The sequence below is a fragment of the Nannizzia gypsea genome, genomic scaffold, assembly GCF_000150975.2.
Source record: "Nannizzia gypsea CBS 118893 supercont1.1 genomic scaffold, whole genome shotgun sequence".
NCBI lineage: Eukaryota > Fungi > Ascomycota > Eurotiomycetes > Onygenales > Arthrodermataceae > Nannizzia > Nannizzia gypsea.
This window is the reverse complement of record NW_003345201.1, coordinates 5348080-5365613: the sequence shown is the minus strand read 5'-3', so window position 1 is coordinate 5365613 and position 17534 is coordinate 5348080. Positions and strand designations below refer to the sequence as shown.

Here is a 17534-nt window from a genome sequence, read left to right as displayed (position 1 = left end):
GATTGTCCAGTCGTACCGCCATTTCAACCATTTTGCTGTAGTTCGTGTAGGGTCCCATTTTGATTGTTTCGTATTGAGTCTCTGGCTTAAGTCCTTGTTCGAATATAGCCATCTTTCTGTCATCGTCGTGAATCTCAAGTTCCTGGCATAGTTGTTGTAGTTGTGCTGCGAACTGAGCTGCGTCCCTGGTCTGTCGTAGGCTAGCGAGTTTCCTTTCAAGTGTTCGTTTGCGATCCGTGTCTCCAAAGAACTGTCTGATCACGGTCTTAAAATTCGGGTAACTTCCCAAAACTTCGGCATAGACCTTGGGTCGTCCCTGGGTATTGATCCAGTCTTCCAATATGGGTTTGAACCATGTAGCTGCGGTGTCTCGTAAGTATGATCCAGTAAAGATCACCTTCTCAACTTCGGTAAGTCCTGCTTTGGTGGCTAGGTAGATGTCACATTCACTTAAGAAGTGCTCTAGCTTGTGTCGTTCTCCTTTAAAGGTGTCGGGTGTCCTAATCTTGACTGATGCTCGTGTATCTCCGGTCCGTGCTTTCAAAGCTCGAATCTCGTCTGACATTCCCTTGATCTGTGTCTCACACTGCTCGATGTCGTCCTCACAGTCTTGGTCGTTGACTTTCTTCTCCAGCGCGTCGATCTGCTGCTTGAGTTGGGCCAAGATGTGGTTGGAGTTGGTGGTGTGTCCGCTTGCAGTAGACATATTGGCTTTTTTGTTGTTCGGGTAATGTGTCCTAGTTAGTTCTTTAAATGTTCGGGGTAGGGAATACGTACCTGTGTTTTCCTTTCAGATGTTCGGCTAATCGGGGTCGTGATTATATCTGCCGTGGGTGTCGACTAGTCTTTTGGCTATAGACTTTTCTCTGGTCGGAGTGACTGTATCGAGTCGGAATCGATTATGTCGGGTGCCTGTAACCGTAGGGCCGGGAAGATCAATGCTACAAAGGTGGGCTTCTCTTATAGGGATAAGGGAGGCGTCTCGAGGAAAGGTGTAACTCAAGGTGCTCTGTGGATGGGTTGGAGTATAAACGGTGCTCGTTCACTGTAGGAAGGATACTCCGGTATCCGACTTCAAGGCGATAGCTCCAAGTCTGGCTCAGCGTGCATGTACTCTCTGAGGTCCTTGTAAGCAATGAAGCTGGTACACTGGTCAAGTCTGGTATAAAGGTGTCAAGGGATATCAGATAGACAAAGGGAAGTGTATGTGTATTGACTAGTGCTGTAAAGCTATGGCTTGCTATGAAGTTGGCTTTGATCTTGAGTATCAGAAGATAACTCGAAATCAAGTGGGCGATGAGTGCCCTTATATACATGTGCTATATCAGGTCCCTCATCCTTCGAATGTTCCTCAGGTCCCATGTGGACCTGTTGTCCTGAGGTCCCAGGTTGGACCTCCTCCCTGAGGTCCCATCATGGACCTGTCCATGGTCTTGGCATTTGGGACCTCTCCAGTCGTCACGTGACCTGGGGAGTTCCTGGGTTCTTCCGTCCCGTAACCTTGTTTGTCCAATGAGCGTATTTATCGGGGTTGCGCCGCAGGTGGTCTGTAACAGTATTAAGCCTCTTTATTATATTATTTTAGTATAATTTAGTAGTTATATTTCTATATTTTATTAGTAAGTAACCTCTATAGTTTCTATTATTCCTCTATAATTATATTTATAATTTAATCTACTAATAAATATAGTTTAGTCTATATATTATCTATAGATTATATTTTAATAATTTTACCCTTCTATAGATATATATATAGCTCCTTATTATAGTTATATCTCCTAATTATTAGGAATAGTTAAAATATTAGACCTCTAATACTAGATAGTATTAGAGGTTAATTCTCTTTTATTTATTAAAAGAGACTATAATAGTTATTAATAATAGATAAGGGAATACTATAGGGGTTCTATTATAATATAACTAATTATTAGTCTTTTTAACTCTAGGTCCCCTTAAGGTATCTATAAGATCTAGTATTTACTTAGGGTAGTATACTCTATACTCTTAGTAAATATAGTAATTAGCTAGCTTATAGTAGCTACTACACCTTATATCCTTAGTTTAACCTATAGTCGGTTCTACTAGGGGTCGGTTCCTAACACCTATAGCTAGATAGGGCTCTCTAATAAGGAACCCCTAGTGCTAATCTAGATAGTACTAATATAGTTACAACCTATATAGTATTAAGTTATACCTAGTTCCAAATAGTATTAATCTATCTAGGTACTAAATATAAAGGGGGTATTTATATATTCAAATCTATTAGAATATCTATATTTTGTTAGAATAATTTAGAATAGCTATAGTATTTCTAATTTTCTATTATTCCTTTTTAAGCTCGTGCCTTTTAAATATACAGTTTCGGAATAAATCTTCCACCGTTCCGCAAGTTCACCAGAATTCCCTATGGTAGTTTCATACACCACATATCTCTACATCGGTGTCGACGGCCTTCAAGCTCTTGAGCATTACAACTTTTAAAGCAAGATTTGGGGCCAAGTCCACCACTAGGTATGTCTACCCACTCCTTCCCCTTACCTCTAGGAAGAATGCCTGACGCCTGCTTAGGCCCACTATTCCATCCTCAAGCACCTCCTCCAAGACGGCGACGGCGCCCTTCGCATTTTACACGACCTCGCTGCCTCCACCTTTACCGTTCAAGTCGATCGCACCAAGATTCGATCTCACGGCAAACCCGCCCTGGGCCGCTACCTCTGTCGCCTGCACATCTGGCGCTGCACGGCTGACCTTTCCTCTTGCAAACAGTTTTATGAAGCCCTCTACGAGGTTGAGGGCGTGTATGAGCAATGGAGACAGATCGTGTGCTCGACGCCAATACCGAGATGGAAGTTCGTACAGCTCAATACATTTTTCGACGGAGAAGCTGTGGAGTTAAAGATTTACGAGGAGAGTAACGAGGGGATTATTCAGTCATGGGCCGAGAGGGACGTTTAAAGGCTGGACTTTTTGTATAAAAGAAACTATATGCTTTTATAACAAAAAGCCCTTGCTTCCTCGTGCGTGCTCAAAATCAAATCATTACAATGCTGAGCTATGTACAAATTGCAAATGTGTTGTGACATGATACCCACAGCCTCGAATTGAAGTCCATCCTAGGCCAGGCCCGGCGCTATCCACCCTCATATAACTATTTGAGAGTACATATGCTTCCTTTTTCATAAATGGTGCGGCAGCCTAGCGATGCCAACAGGCACCGCGGATCATGGCGGGGGTGGGAACGAGAAGATTACTTGAAACTGCTGTGTTTGCTGTGAATAGAAATGTTGTTGGGACGAAGGTTGCTCGAAAGTCTTAAGATGCCTTCTTGTCCCTTTATATATCTGGTCGAAGACATGGCCGACAGGGAAGATTCAGATTCATCCTGCAGATTATTGCCAGAAGCAATTCGGATTTCCAATCAATCTGACAGTAGCCTGACCATTCCCGCGACATGGTCTCACGCTCAAGCAGCACTGCAGCGTAGCAAATTGGCGTATCGCTCGAGGCAACGGCGGTTGTGGTGAGAAAGCGGTGCGGTGCGGCTCGCAAAAGCTATACAGACTAATCTCTCTCATGTTGGCCTCGACTTGTCTGAAAGCCGTTCTTGTCTAGCATCTCGATAATATTGATGCGATTTATACCAGCCGCGCCAATCACCATACTAATCTTTGACGCGGGCGACCCATGTGATCCTTGTACCGGTCCAGAAACCATTGAAGCATCTCCGTCTTGCCGTGTACAGCTGACAGGTACACGGCACTAAGCATTCCATCAAACTTGTGTAGCGGATCCATGCCGTGGTCGATTAGAATTGAGGCTGCCTTGATCTGTACACGCTGCGCGGCCACCTCTAGCGCCGGCTTGCCATTTGGAAACTGGGCATAGATGTTGGTGCTAGATGCGATGAGCTCAGATATAGCCTCTATGTTTCCATATTGCGCTGCAATATGCAGTGTCGTCTGGCTTTTTAGATTCGTGCCGGCGAAATTAATATCCGCGCTATGGCGAGTGAGGAGCGGCAACAATGCGTTTTTGAAGTACCTGGCAGTTCCAGAGTGGCGAAAGAATCGTCTCATTGCGGAATGGGTAGCCAGCACCTAAATAGGGGTTTATCCAAAGCGACGCAATGAACAGACCACTGAATACAAGCGTGGTTTATATAGATTCCAATACGGGGTTATACGTAATTAGGCTACACCTACGGAGTACACCTGATGAGGCGCAGCGCAGATCAAAGCAGGGGTAAATACTGTATTATCCTCCCTCCCCTATATATATACATGGTACAATCTAACTCCCCTAAGTTCCTAATAGTCAATAACTCATATGAACCCGAAAGCAAAAAAAAAAAAAATCATTTCGTTCTGGTATCAATATCAACCATATTTATGCAAGGGCCTGAAGTACTCGCTTGAGACTTGACAGCACTGTCCACTGAATAAGTCACTGTCTTAGAGATGCCGTCGCCCTGCTCAATCAACGTAGCGGAATCGGAAGTGGGCTGCTCTCTTGGCTGGGAATTCGAGGAAGAGTTGTTAGACTTCTTCGACTCATTTTCAGTGGGTGGGCCGAGGGCTCCTGGTGCGAAGTGAAGAAGTAATACTCGAGTAGCAGGTAAGCAGGCGCAGATAACGGCTACCTGACATTCGATCATAGACCAGTAGATAAGCGGTTCCATTTCGTCTATAGTGCGAAGGGTCAATAATGAGTCCACGGCCGCAAGTTTGTGAGATAGGATCTAGAATTTAGATATACTCACAGGTAGGATTTTTGGTAGGATCATGCTGAAATAGAACGACCACTCGCACAATTGCGATAGCCGTCACACTGCCCGCAACAGGATTCAGTCAGCATGGTAAAGAGTGAATGGCTGAACCGAAACCATCTCTATATGGGGGGGGGTGGGGGGGTAACTTACAAGAGGCCCATTACCAACATCACCATAACACTCACCTTCTTGCGCCATGATAGTTTCAACTTCAACACTTCGTACATGGGCAAAGATACCATAATAGTATCTACCGTGATATTGACAAATCCGTTGACATAAGTCGCAGTCATGAAATCAATACATTTTCCAGGCTCGTCCATTTTCCATCCAGTCCAGGCTAGATGGACAGGGATACAACGGAAGGTATCGACGAGGATCCATGTAACTGCAATGGCACCATTAAGTACTATGATAGTAGTCATAAGAAAGCGGAATCCTTTCGACTGGAAAATCCGTAGTAAGAAAAGACCAACGGATATTTTGGCAAGAGATATTAGTGCTTTATATGCCAGGGCGTAGGCAAAGAAGAGCTAGATAAATACTAGGTCAGCCTGTCTTTCTCGTATTTCCTGGAATATAAAAATAAACAAACCTTAAAAGCCACTGTAATATGCTCTTGTGGAATAATATCCCATATATTTTTTCCAAAGCCATAATAAATCACTAAATATAGTAGTTAGAAACGTATCGTCTACTCTCCAAGAAGACTTAATCTTACTTGATGCGTGTATTGAGTAAACTGCAACAGCAAGGATCTGTAAGTCCAGTAAGCAGAAGGCCAAATTAATTTAGATGGAGTTAGCCTTACATATGCCACAATGATAGTAAAATCGTCGACACCCCAATTGCTACCCAGGTGCAAAAGTTTAGAAGCTATCCTAAACGTAATAAAAAGGGTGGCAGCTAGGAATGGGACAAGTGTGCCAGCGTCGACCACAGGATATAGCGGCACTATCGGAATATTACATGCACGAGAACCCAGGTATTTGGCCACTATGCCCAGTTAGTTAAAGGGTTCTGGTGTGAAATAAGGGGGTGCCATACTCAGCGCCTCGCTTGAAGTGCAATTGGCCATCACACAGCTACCGACTTCTGCTTGATATGCCTCATCTGCACAGAGGCATGCCGTGTCCTTAGTTGAACATCTCGTGGGAACTACTTGAAGTTGACAATCGACCTAATCACACGTTAGATATAATATTCATTGGAAAAAGGGATTATGGACTCATACAGCACACTGAGGAGCAACCAGTCCTTGGTCTCTTGGAGCCAACTGTGGGGTAACAGTAAGTGGATATCCTAGGGCAACCGAAATCACCGAGAACAAGGTGAATATCGATAGTAGATTCATTGTTTGTAATATTGACGGTGAGAAGTGTAGTAAGCCGTTTTCTCAAGTCGGGAGATTTAACTATCATCTGGTCAATAAACTGGTTCAAGTGCGAATGCAGGCCTTACATATATATATCTATCCATCACCTTCGATTTCTAGAACGATAAAAGCCTCTGCCCTCAAAACGGCCTGTTCGCTTATGCGATGTTTTTTGACACCTCCCTGGCGTTCTTATCGCCATTAGTTATTGAACTTAGCGCTCCACCAGACGGGAGGTTAAGAAGTCCCAAGAGTATCTTAATATTTCCGGAAAGCCAATGGTTGGTTATAAACGGGTTCCGGCTGGACGGCAGACCCTGGGGGATCTGCTAGGTTACTGATAACAACCGCTATCGCTGGTAGCCACTTGTCGCTTATACTCACCTGTTGCTTATACCTATCATTTTCCTCTTGCCTGCCGCTTCCCACTAGTATCAACCGTAATTATATCGAGCCGTTGTCGAACCTTGCCCGACCCGCGATGAGACCAGTACTATGCAGGCGCCACAGCCACGGATGGCGGTACTCAGATCACTCTTTTGCCAGAACGAGGCTCGACCGCTGCTCAAGCCAATAACTATCGATAGTTACATTGCTACTCCAGTTTAGTTCCATAAACATGTCAGAACCGTCGTCTCTAGTGCCGCGCTCTTGTGTGTAACCAGTCAACTGAGGCGGCAAATATCGCCATTTTTTATAAACCCCGGCCGTGAAGTGACACTTTAACAATTAACTAACAAAACATTGGTCAGCGCTGCCTATATCTAGCAGAAAAGTATCAAAGACAACTCCGCACTAGTGAGCCTCGGTGTCACTTCGGGTTCACATTGACCTGAACCTCCCTATGAAAATTTCATACTCTTTAAATAATGAGACAATTTCTCATTTCTGGCCGGAGTATCTCTAATGACACTGCCTAAAGTACGGAGTACGGAGTAGCTGTGTAGAAGTTTTGTTGGCGCATAGAGCATGTTGGTTTGGGGAGTCAGACCCCAGCGCGAGAGACACGTCGCGGAAGCTAATGTCTAACACAAAGCCCAGGGACTAGAACATGAAGAGAACACCTACGGGTATGATGTATCCACAATCTTTCGCCGATCAATATGTAGGTAAATAATGGCGAAAAGATCAAGCGCGATAAAGTCGCAAAGAAGATTCAAGAGGGAGGGAAAAAGGTATTAGCCTCCTCGTCTTAGCGCTTGTAAAAAAAGGGTGGGGATATCCGAGAGTGGCTTGAGGTGGTGGTAAAGAGGTAGCCTCCACCTTGATTAGCGAGGGAGTCATCAGTGCCGTGCAGAACGGCTTACGAGTATGAGCACGGGCTGACCTTATTGTTCTGTTTTCATTTCCTTATGGATTGATTGGCGAGCTGCTCCGTAGATACCCTAGTTATAGGGTGCCTGGAGTATTTAGTTAAATGAAATCCTAGATGGGACTTGCTCCCCCCCAGGAAACGTAGCACAGCAATAAAGATCGGGATCGCGAAAGGGGTATATTTACCATTGCTACCATTATAGGCTGGAGTGCTCGGAATGAAGTAACTATCGAAGCATAGAGTATCTGTTTCTCCAAACCAGTTAGAACAGAGGTAACTCGTGAGAAGCAATGAAGCATCAAGACGAGGCTTGGGGAATAAATCCCAATCCCACAGCGAGACCGCTGATTCTACCACCAAACAAGCATTCAAAGGATATGCAAAGCCCCGTAGATAGCCTTAGGGCCAAAAAAGGATCTAATAAGCAGGGAAGAGGCGTGGGAATCATGGCGAGCTTGTCACTTGTTCTAGTACACCGATGCTACCATGCTTCTCACATGTACTAGGCGTCCTATATTAGTCATCGCGTGCACTTAGCTACGACGTTATGTATCTCTGTTACTCCGTACAACATCACAACATTATCATTCACTAAGATAACACAATGATATAACAACTTGCTATCCACAAGCCTTTAATAATAATAATAATACAATTTTTTTTAGTTTTTTCTTTATTTTTAGTAATTTTTGGTAATTTTTATTTACTATTTTATTAATAATATATTGAAAAATATATAAGAAAAGACTAAAAAGTTCTTATTTTTTAATCACTTTTCCAGTGATTTGTTAAGCTACTATCAATATCATCCTGTCTTCCAAGCCATAGCTCAACTGCATATAGAGCCATTGTGCATCCTAAATTTAGCCATCTCCATGCATTTCCGCTGCCCAAGGACTGCACCTTCCACCATTCCAAATCCTCTTCAGCTATACGAGACATCGATGCAAAGTGCTGCATGAGCAAACTAGTGTATACCGCGATGAGGATCGAAGGGGAAAACCAGCTGAGCAGCCCAAGGAACTTGCCTGCGCTATCTGTATCCTCTAGTGATGCTTCCTGGGACAATGCGCGGGCACCTGATTCACGCACCGCGGGAATAATCCGGGTTGACGCGTACAGGACAAATAGTCGGTAAATGAGTGAGATTAACACTGACGGGGTAATAGCGCTGAAGGCTGCCGTCACCACGCTGAAGAACGTATGTATAATGGAAGGCAAAGCCGAAATGGTATGCATTAAGGTCGTGTAAGACGCCATAATGATGGGTGGTAGTGGAGGAAACTCAAGCGGCTGAGGTGTAGGGGTTGTTGCCTTATCCCTAGATCCAGAAGGCTGATAATCGGTAAAAATCTGGTATAAACACAGCACAGCGTACGCAAATAAAAGAGAGCTCTCAACCGGGTTGCCTCTTCCGCTACCTATACCCCATGCGCAAAGGATGACGGCGCAGGTTATTGACACCCCAATCAGCGCTGAGTCTAGATTGCTGATGCCAGGCAATCCAAGGACACGCCAGAGAAAGTACAGCGAGCTGGATATGATTGACGCAGAGAAAACAAGTAATCCGATCTTATATATATTAGGTTAGTGAGGGCCAGTTCAGGATTGTGACTATGTCATTAAAAGTAGCAAGCAGTTACATACCATCCAGCTATCACTCCTCCCACTCCTATTCACGAGGTATCTGGTAATTTGTCCAGAGGCTTGGATAACAAGCAGACTGCAGAAGCCCTCTGCTAACTGGAATACGGGCATGGACCAGCACAGCAGTTTATCCCAGAAGCCAAGGATAGCAGCCTCCAGCAAACCATCTTGTCCAAACACCCACTGCCGCACAGAGCTATTCCTAGTTTTGAGGGTTGTGAACGCACGCTCCACCCAGCTTCCGGACCCGTTTGAATCGATGGAAAAGCGATTAAGAGACCATATTAACAATACGGGAACGATTAGCCATTGGGTGGAGCTAATGATAAAGATGCAGGTCTTGCGGAAAATGGACCTCGTTGGGGTAGTAAGTTTGAGAAGCGAGAGGAAGAAGTAGAACGCGGAGAGGGAGAGGGAGAAGGCCAGGCCGCAGGTCCGTCCTCCTACATCGAAAGCGAGTGGTATGGAGAGGACCACAGAGGAAAGAAAGAAGATGGACGAGAATATCCGAAAGATCCACATGGACAGACAGTACACCGTGGCTAAAGCTCTGGCTGGCTTGGTGGTCTGGCGAAGCAGGCGTTCGGGATATCAGGTAGGTAGAAGGCGAGTTATCGACGGCCAGCTCGACCAGTTAAGGCAATCAACCAACCAACCAGCCAATCGATCAATCAGATAAATAACCAACTTGGCCGAACGGTTCACTAGCTACGCGTTCCTTCGGCGTCCTCTGGCCTGGCTGATTTCTGGTTGCTGGCGTCAGTGGTCGGGATTCCTGGTGCTTCGTGTCATTTAAATCATCTTGTCCCGATAGTTATCGATACAGCGTAGACGACGCGCGGTGGGCCTGAAAACGGAGGCAACAGACCGATGGGCTTTGGTAACCAGGTGTGGTCGGGCGGGCAAAGGACGTAACTAATCGGCGACAACAGACAAGAGTGGGAAAGGAGGGAGAGAGGGAGCGAGAAGAGAAGACGAAGACGAAGACGAAGAAGTTCAGTCCTGTTGTTGGTTGGCTTTTGGTTGAAGTTGACCGCTTTTGTGTTGCCGAGAGGTTTGTGTGTTTTTTGCTTTGTGCGGGTGGATGCAAAGGACTAGAGGCCATTTTGACTAGTTGTGTCATTGATTCTAACCAAGTACTCCGTAGTTAACCAAGTAACTATCAGCCCGTCTGAACCGCTCGAGTTGGCTGGGATACGGGTGGCCGCATGCTGGCGGTTGGACAGCTACTGCTGCCTTCGCTGCTGCTGACTACACGGCAGTGAAGTAGCTATATTTACGGAGTACTCCAATCTAAATATATGCGCGTGGAAGGAAGTTGGTGGGTGGGAGATTTCAGCATCTTTTGTCTGAAGTTGTGGCTAATTATGACCGAATATGAAGGCAACTTGAAAGGAACTTCGAACTGAGAAGAAGGAACTAGTAGATGGGAATTGAGAAGAAGGAAGATAATGACTATGCAAAGGGGCTAGCACACCTGGAGGTTGCGTACAAATTATCGTGCGTTGAACTAGGGAGCCGTTAACACCCAAAAATAAAAATAAAAGAAATAAAAGAAAATAAAAGAAAAGAAGAGGGAGGGAGAGGGAGAGCAAGAGAGAACACAAAGAAAAGGAAGAAAGGATAGAAGACAGAGAAGGAGAGAGAAATGGAGATAATGTTCCTTCAATGTTAAGCGAAAAGGGGAGGAAAATCCAGACAGAAACCGAGGTTTCAAGACAGGAACAAGGGGGAACATCAGGCTGACTGCGTCGGCATTCTATCCAGCCAGGAATCAATCATTAACATCAAAAGCTTCTAGAAATATAGGGCTACCGTCGAATAGGGATTTCACTCGACGAGTCGTCAGTTTCTTCCGTCCTACTCTCGGACATAGATAGCTTCGAGCGCTGGGTTTCTCTGGTCTCTGGGCTACCCAGCTTCGGGCCCGTACCGTCATTTGATCCCTCCTCATTGCCGGCGTCTTCCATGCTGGTCTGCCGCTGGAGAAAACTTCCCTCCTTTATAGGGCTACGGGCCATGCTCGGGGACATTCCATTATTTACTCCTCCAGGGTGTGAGTGTGCGGGACCGTGACCTCCATTAAAATGGCTTGGGGTAGCAGCGGACTGGGGAGGCGACGAGGCCGTAAGGTGTGGGATGTTCTCAGGCAGAGGGTGACGGGACCCGATTGTAGTGACGTCTGAGGCCTTTCCTGCCTTGCTCATGGCATAATCTCCAGAGTCAAAGTATTTTCTTTCCTGCGGTGAAGAGTCAGTAAAAATACAAAGAGAAAGAGAGTAGGAAAGGGAAGACAGAGTGAGTGATTCAACGGCTTGCCTTGAGCTTGTTCTGGAGGAGGTCTTTCTTATTGGGCATCTTGCCATACATGCGTAGCAGACGCTGCTCATCGGGGCTCAACGACTAAAAGCAGAGGCCATGTCCGTTAGCATGGAGTCCAGGGAACACAATCCTGCGATAACTAGCTCTAGCAACGGCAGCTTACGTTGACATCTATCTTGTTCTGCTGGTGAGGGTTCATCGTGGGCGAGGAGAGGCCCTTTGCTGCCCCTGCTGTGTGTTTGCTCTGGGAAGGATGGATAGTCTAGTGACGAGGTCGACGGCGAAGGCGAGGGGCGAACGAAGCCTGGACGAGACGCGGTGATGATAGCTAGCTAACTAGCTGTTCAGGCAGCGGCCAACGAAAGAGCCAGGCGTATAGATGATGATAGTGATCGTGATGATAGTGATAGTGATAGTGATAGTGATCGTGGTTGTGGTGGTCCTGGCTGCGGTGTTGTTCCTTTTCTTCTTGCTTGACATCACCTGTTTTGCGAGGTTGCTTGGGCGTCTTTCTCATCCCACTCTACGGGCTGGGCGTCGTTGGTTATCGATAACTGGCTCGTCAGCGAGTTAAGTTACCTGCCCACCTAGGTACTTAGTTTTGTGAAATAACCAAGTTAAAACGACGGCGAACGGCCACAAATATCAGTGTCTCTGAGAGCGTATCTAGAGGCTTTTCTTATAATAATTGAATTTGTATACTATCTTGAATAATCATCGCTACCAGTAACCTCCTCGAAAGGCGGTAATGGCGGGTACGGCCGGACAGATACCTCCCACCTTCGTCGTCGAGCATCTTGACCCCGAACTGGGACCTTGGTCAGCGCTGGAATATAAATGCATTGCCGAAGAGCTGGGCAAAGCCGGCGCAAAATTCATGCTCACCTCAGTCCCGAAGTCACTGCGTCTGCCCCAGAGTCTGGCATCGCAGAGCAACTTGGGCGTCGAGCATCAGAGCGTGGAGGAGCTTTTTGTGGACAAAAAGCCGGCTGTTTGCCTTCTAGATCCTGCCGCTGTCACCGAGTTGTCGCCCGCTGACGGCACTGCCTTCCAGGTATTCCTCTTTGGCGGTATTCTTGGTATGTAGCTGGCTAGTTAAGCGTGGACTTGATTGCAAGATGAATTTCTTTGCTGACCAGAAGTCTTTTGGGTAGGGGACCATCCGCCACGAGGTATGTGACTGTAACAACCCTGGTTGTTAAATCGAACCTTTGAGCCGCTGCTGTTCTCTCATACTGGCTGGGCAATTCAAAACATTAGTCATTCCTGGGATGAGCACACAGCTAGCGGAAGCAATTATTGCACCATGCCAGGCTAACCAAACCATGGAGACCGAACCTCTGAGCTGAGGAAAAAGGGCTATGCCGCTCGTCGGTTAGGCCCCAAGCAGATGACAACTGACACTGCCGTCAGAGTGACACGGATAGTTACCCAGGAGAAAGGTGCGAAAAGCCGGGCAACTGCTCAAACAGCCCGCCTCCTCCTTATACCTTCTTCCGTCTAGTTTGAGGCTAAATAACTAGCAGTGCCGTTGAGCCAGATACCGTGGCTGGACTTCCCCGAGATCCGCGTCGACAAGCGCGAGTCTATCGAGATGCCCTTTCGCTACGTAAAAGGGCCCGACGGAGAGCCAATCATGCCAGAAGTAAGCAGGCTTCTTCCATTCCCTTCCCAGGCTTTGCTCTATGACTGACTTGGAGAGTCGAAACGATGTAGGGCATGTCTGCTCTGATTAAGCAAGACGCAGACAAGGCGATAGAAGACTTACTTTAGAACATGTCTTGGCCGCAACTAGTGTAATAAAATGCAATTGAGGCGATAGGATATATATAATCTCTCCTGGGGCGATAATTAGCTAGATCCCGCGGTCCTTCATGCAGAGCCGTCACTAGTCGGATGCCGTACTTTGTATGCACATCGGCCAGATTCAGGGGGCAGGCAGTGGCGGCCGAGAGAAAGGGGCTACATAGGTAGTTAAATAATAACTAGTTACTTACATAATCCTGCTCGCGCGCGTTACAGGCTGCCGGAAGTCGCTCTTGCATCTTTTGTCTCCCTCCAACTTCCGGACGAACGCCTTGGACGAGCACCAGGCTGGGATTTTGTTCTGCAGCCTGCCGCCTTTTTGCCTGTTCCTTTTTGATACAGGTGTCATTCGTACACCGGGCCCCGAACATGCGTCTTTAGGACTCAAGGACCTACCACCTAAAATGCGTTGTCTCTCTAACCTGGCGCTGCTGCCCAGCAGCACACGAGCACGTTGTGCCTGGCTGCTGCTGCTACTCTCAAATCCAGCGGCTGTTGTTGCAAAGTGTGCTTCCGATTACTTCGTCCGCTCTCTTCCAGGCCAGCCGGAAGGACCCTTGCTGAAGATGCATGCTGGGTATGTAGTACCTTCTGCTCACCCTTCCTCTTCGATCTGATCAGGCGTGTGGTTGCTAACCATTCAATCGTTACCTATCAGGCATATTGAGATCGACCCTGAGCACAAAGGAAACCTATTCTTTTGGCACTATCAAAACCGTCATATAGCAAACCGCCAGAGAACCGTAATATGGCTAAATGGAGGCCCTGGATGCAGCTCCATGGATGGTGCCTTGATGGAAATTGGCCCTTACAGACTCAAGGACGACCATACTCTAACTTATAACAACGGATCATGGGATGAATTTGCAAATCTTTTGTTTGTGGACCAGCCAGTAGGGACCGGGTTCAGTTACGTCAGTACAGACAGTTTATGTCCGTGAATTTGCAGCCCATGGCCGACCAGTTTATCACATTTTCTGGACAGATGGTTCAAAACTAATTTCCCCGAATATGAAAATGACGATGTGTGTGATTTTCTCTTTGCTTGCATTCATGTTCCCCTTTCACCGTAAGCTAACGGAATACTACAGATATATATTGCTGGGGAATCGTATGCTGGTCAATACATTCCTTATATTGCTGAAGCTATCGTGCAGCCAACGACAAACTTTCCGCCAAAGATACTGCTTGGAATGTTCAAGGTCTTCTGATCGGAAACGGCTGGATTTCACCACTTGAACAATACCGTTCCTATCTACCATTTTCGTATAAGGAAGGCGTCCTGGAAAAGTCATCTGATGGAGCCCGGGCTGCAGAAGTTCAGTTATCCCAGTGCATGTCTAAGCTCAAAGACGTAGGCAAATTCGGGGTCCACGTCGACGAGTGCGAGCGAATCCTGGAATTGATTCTAGACACAACGAAGGCAGACGGGAAATGCCTTAACATGTATGATATCAGGCTCAAAGACACCGATGACTCCTGTGGCATGAATTGGCCTCCGGATATCTCTTCCGTTACCTCATACCTTCGCCGCGCGGACGTTGTGAAGGCTTTGAATATCAACGAGGACAAGACCTCAGGCTGGCGCGAGTGTTCGCCCGGCGTAGGGAGAAATCTGAAGGCTGCAGAATCAGTGCCGTCCATCCAGCTTCTGCCTGGTCTACTCGAGCGGGGAATACCGATAATACTATTCAGTGGTGACAAAGACCTGATTTGTAACCACATAGGTACAGAAGACTTGATACATAACATGAAATGGCGAATCCTACTGGTTTTGAGCTTTCTCCAGGTGTCTGGGCACACGTCACAATGGAGTTTGAGGGAGCCCGCTGCATATACACAGCAGAAACTTGACTTATGTAATTTACACGCCAGCCATATGGTCCCGTTCGACTTTCCCGTCGTCTCGTGATATGTTGATCGATCCTAGCATTGATATCACGACTATGAGGGGACCCAGCGGATTCGAGGATTGATGGTTGAAAGGAGCGCCAACGTCGGTCGGTGCCCATCCAAACAGCACCACTGCCGAGGAAAAAGAGAAGGAGAAGATCAAAATTGCTGCTTGGGAAGCTTATTATAAGTCTGGCGAAGTCGCTCTAGTGGTGGTTGCTATTGCGGCGTCTCTATGGGGAGTTTTTATTTGGCGATCCAAACGACGGGAGAATGGATTGGAATACAAGGGTATCTACCCTAATCTTGAGAGTTTCAGCTCCGCTAGCCTTGCAACTTTTAGGGGGAAGCGCCGTGGAAGAATGGACGTTGAGTCTGCTCCTCGATCAGATGAAGCTGAACTGGAAACTTTATATAGCGCCGCAGAAGGTTCAGAGCCACATGATGGCGGCGAGGAATGTTTGTCCGGGAGCAAAGGCAGTAACGAGAAGACGCGCGGCCACATGTAGGAATGGGCAATGCGATTTAAATAGACTAATAATAATATGTTGTATAGCAGTTCATAGAGCATTTGTTGTTATTCAGCCCCTGTATTAACTAGAAACTATTTCTATTCCTGCTTTATTCAAACGGGCTATGCTAGTGACTGGTTGGTACCTCCACACCACCATCAATCGTCAAGAAGATATGACATGCGTAAGGCTCGAGCTTCACAAATGTACGCCTTCTTAACGAGAGTCAAGAACCAAGAACTTTGTTATGATTCCTGTTGATTAATGAGCAATAGGGCACTTTGGTGCTTGCACTTCGTTCCCGGACCCATCCTCAAACAACTCTGCATCCGTCTGAGGAGCAGCTACCGCGTCTCCGTTCGCGTCAATCTGCCTAAACATGGCCATGGGATCCTGCCAAACCTCAATTGACTGGATTTGGAGTTTGTCATTCACCCTTGCAACAACCAGTCCCTCAATATCTATAGCCCCATTGTGCGCCTTAACCGTAACCTTCTCCCCCTTGCTTTATTTCGCAGAAATGGTTAGCTTCTGGCAATCGTATTTGTTGACTAGAAACTAGTGAATCGGATATCGGACGGCTAAGGAAGAAACTTACTTGTTGACCGCGGAGTAGTCGTTGGTCATTTTTCCCCAATGCCGCCACTTAAACACCACCACAGGTGGTCCACTATATACCTCCAGCACTTCCCATGCAAATGTTGGCATCATCCTCTTGAAGGTCTTGTGGCTCTTTGCAAAATCGGAATGTTTTGGATCATAATATTCATTGGGAGGGATAATAGCGTTGTATGTGCCCACTGAAAGCATATGGTTTGGAGACTGGGCCGGCCCGCCATTCACGGAGAAAGTGTAGCACTCCTGATCGACTGTTCGCCAATCAGAAAAATTTGGTTTAAATGACGCCTCGATCTCCCAGTTCTTTACGAGGTTTTCGACCAAGTTGGGGAGGCTGCCGGCTTCGTGGTTCATTCGTCTGCCTACGGAAACACCATGTATTAGATGCCGCTGTTCAAGTAATCAGGTAGTTGGGTGTGCGATATATGTATATACATGCCTCCCTCATATTCTTTCCGTGTTTTCGAGTAATCGGGTGCTCGTCCATACCGCCAGTTAATATCATCCTTGAGAACAGCATCGGGATCTAGAACATAGTCCGGAAGGGCTGGAGCTTTTTCTTCTGATACCGTCATTGTTGGCTCTGTAGGAAGGAATACCTAGGTAGATTAGGAGGCTCTTCTGTAGTAGTATAACTAGGCTTCAATAACGGAGTGCGCCAACTGTTAGGGGGGATGGTATGGCATTATTTATAGTACTCGAGAGCAGAGTACAAATCCAGGGGGATTCCATTTCACCCGCTCTCGGGCTCTGGGTCCAGCGTAAGTACGTTCGACTGCATCCAAGAAATTAACACCGGTAACTATGGACACGGGTACTGCATCCTTCGCCTTTAACAGCATGGGCCCCCTGGCGGCGGTGGTGGTGGTAGTAGTGGTGGTGGGGAGTCGTAGGCCATCCCGAGGAGAGCGTGAGACCAGGTTGGGTTGCATATAACCCTGGATATACCCTGGGGATATATAGATAGGCCCGCTGTGTGCGGCATCGAAGTACCAATTCTCTGTGATGTTCGCCCCATATGCAAGTAATTAAGTGGAAATGGAGACTGTAAGCCGTCGTGGGCCGGGTCGTTAAAACACTCGCCGGTTAGCTGGTCAGCGTTCAAATAGCTTCCGTCCCATGTGTCGAACCTTGGAGGGGAAAACTGCCCGTAACAAGTTAATTGGTACGGAGTTTTCGGTAACTTACGAGGTAGCGAGCAACTAAGCTAGTTAACTTTTCTCTTCTGCTTCTCTGCTTTTCATTACGAGGCCTTGGATTGGCCAAAATCCCAGTTGT

At 46.8% G+C, this 17534-nt stretch overlaps 9 protein-coding genes across 9 annotated transcripts; 3 read left to right on the top strand and 6 right to left on the bottom strand.

Moving 5' to 3' along the window:
- Nucleotides 1–16: 16 nt before the first annotated feature.
- On the bottom strand, nt 17–706 carry MGYG_08957 (hypothetical protein; the record flags this gene model as incomplete). Its single annotated transcript, XM_003177881.1, has 1 exon — nt 17–706. A coding segment is annotated over one exon (690 nt), but the record flags the coding sequence as incomplete, so codon positions are not given.
- Nucleotides 707–2406: 1700 nt separating this feature from the next.
- On the top strand, nt 2407–2955 carry MGYG_08956 (hypothetical protein; the record flags this gene model as incomplete). The annotated part of the gene is made up of 2 exons (XM_003177880.1): nt 2407–2409; nt 2569–2955. The coding sequence occupies 2 exons, from the start codon at nt 2407–2409 to the stop codon at nt 2953–2955; spliced, it is 390 nt and encodes a 129-aa protein (XP_003177928.1).
- Nucleotides 2956–3653: 698 nt separating this feature from the next.
- MGYG_01987 (hypothetical protein) lies at nt 3654–4076 on the bottom strand (the record flags this gene model as incomplete). Its single annotated transcript, XM_003177879.1, has 2 exons — nt 3654–3999; nt 4042–4076. The coding sequence occupies 2 exons, from the start codon at nt 4074–4076 to the stop codon at nt 3654–3656; spliced, it is 381 nt and encodes a 126-aa protein (XP_003177927.1).
- Nucleotides 4077–4354: 278 nt separating this feature from the next.
- On the bottom strand, nt 4355–6122 carry MGYG_01986 (integral membrane protein; the record flags this gene model as incomplete). Its single annotated transcript, XM_003177878.1, has 8 exons — nt 4355–4683; nt 4760–4827; nt 4919–5301; nt 5364–5434; nt 5490–5526; nt 5580–5764; nt 5816–5948; nt 6003–6122. 8 exons carry the CDS (start codon nt 6120–6122, stop codon nt 4355–4357), a joined length of 1326 nt encoding a protein of 441 aa, XP_003177926.1.
- A 2101-nt stretch (nt 6123–8223) lies between these two features.
- On the bottom strand, nt 8224–9627 carry MGYG_01985 (ER membrane protein; the record flags this gene model as incomplete). Its single annotated transcript, XM_003177877.1, has 2 exons — nt 8224–9030; nt 9106–9627. The coding sequence occupies 2 exons, from the start codon at nt 9625–9627 to the stop codon at nt 8224–8226; spliced, it is 1329 nt and encodes a 442-aa protein (XP_003177925.1).
- Nucleotides 9628–10916: 1289 nt separating this feature from the next.
- Nucleotides 10917–11626, bottom strand: MGYG_01984 (endosulphine family protein; the record flags this gene model as incomplete). Its single annotated transcript, XM_003177876.1, has 3 exons — nt 10917–11345; nt 11425–11508; nt 11591–11626. The coding sequence occupies 3 exons, from the start codon at nt 11624–11626 to the stop codon at nt 10917–10919; spliced, it is 549 nt and encodes a 182-aa protein (XP_003177924.1).
- A 549-nt stretch (nt 11627–12175) lies between these two features.
- On the top strand, nt 12176–13200 carry MGYG_01983 (DUF431 domain-containing protein; the record flags this gene model as incomplete). The annotated part of the gene is made up of 5 exons (XM_003177875.1): nt 12176–12506; nt 12570–12599; nt 12759–12869; nt 12951–13072; nt 13144–13200. 5 exons carry the CDS (start codon nt 12176–12178, stop codon nt 13198–13200), a joined length of 651 nt encoding a protein of 216 aa, XP_003177923.1.
- A 437-nt stretch (nt 13201–13637) lies between these two features.
- On the top strand, nt 13638–15635 carry MGYG_01982 (carboxypeptidase KEX1 precursor; the record flags this gene model as incomplete). Its single annotated transcript, XM_003177874.1, has 4 exons — nt 13638–13810; nt 13892–14151; nt 14391–14960; nt 15220–15635. The coding sequence occupies 4 exons, from the start codon at nt 13638–13640 to the stop codon at nt 15633–15635; spliced, it is 1419 nt and encodes a 472-aa protein (XP_003177922.1).
- A 264-nt stretch (nt 15636–15899) lies between these two features.
- On the bottom strand, nt 15900–16831 carry MGYG_01981 (hypothetical protein; the record flags this gene model as incomplete). Its single annotated transcript, XM_003177873.1, has 3 exons — nt 15900–16143; nt 16237–16614; nt 16692–16831. 3 exons carry the CDS (start codon nt 16829–16831, stop codon nt 15900–15902), a joined length of 762 nt encoding a protein of 253 aa, XP_003177921.1.
- Between the last annotated feature and the right edge of the window lie 703 nt (nt 16832–17534).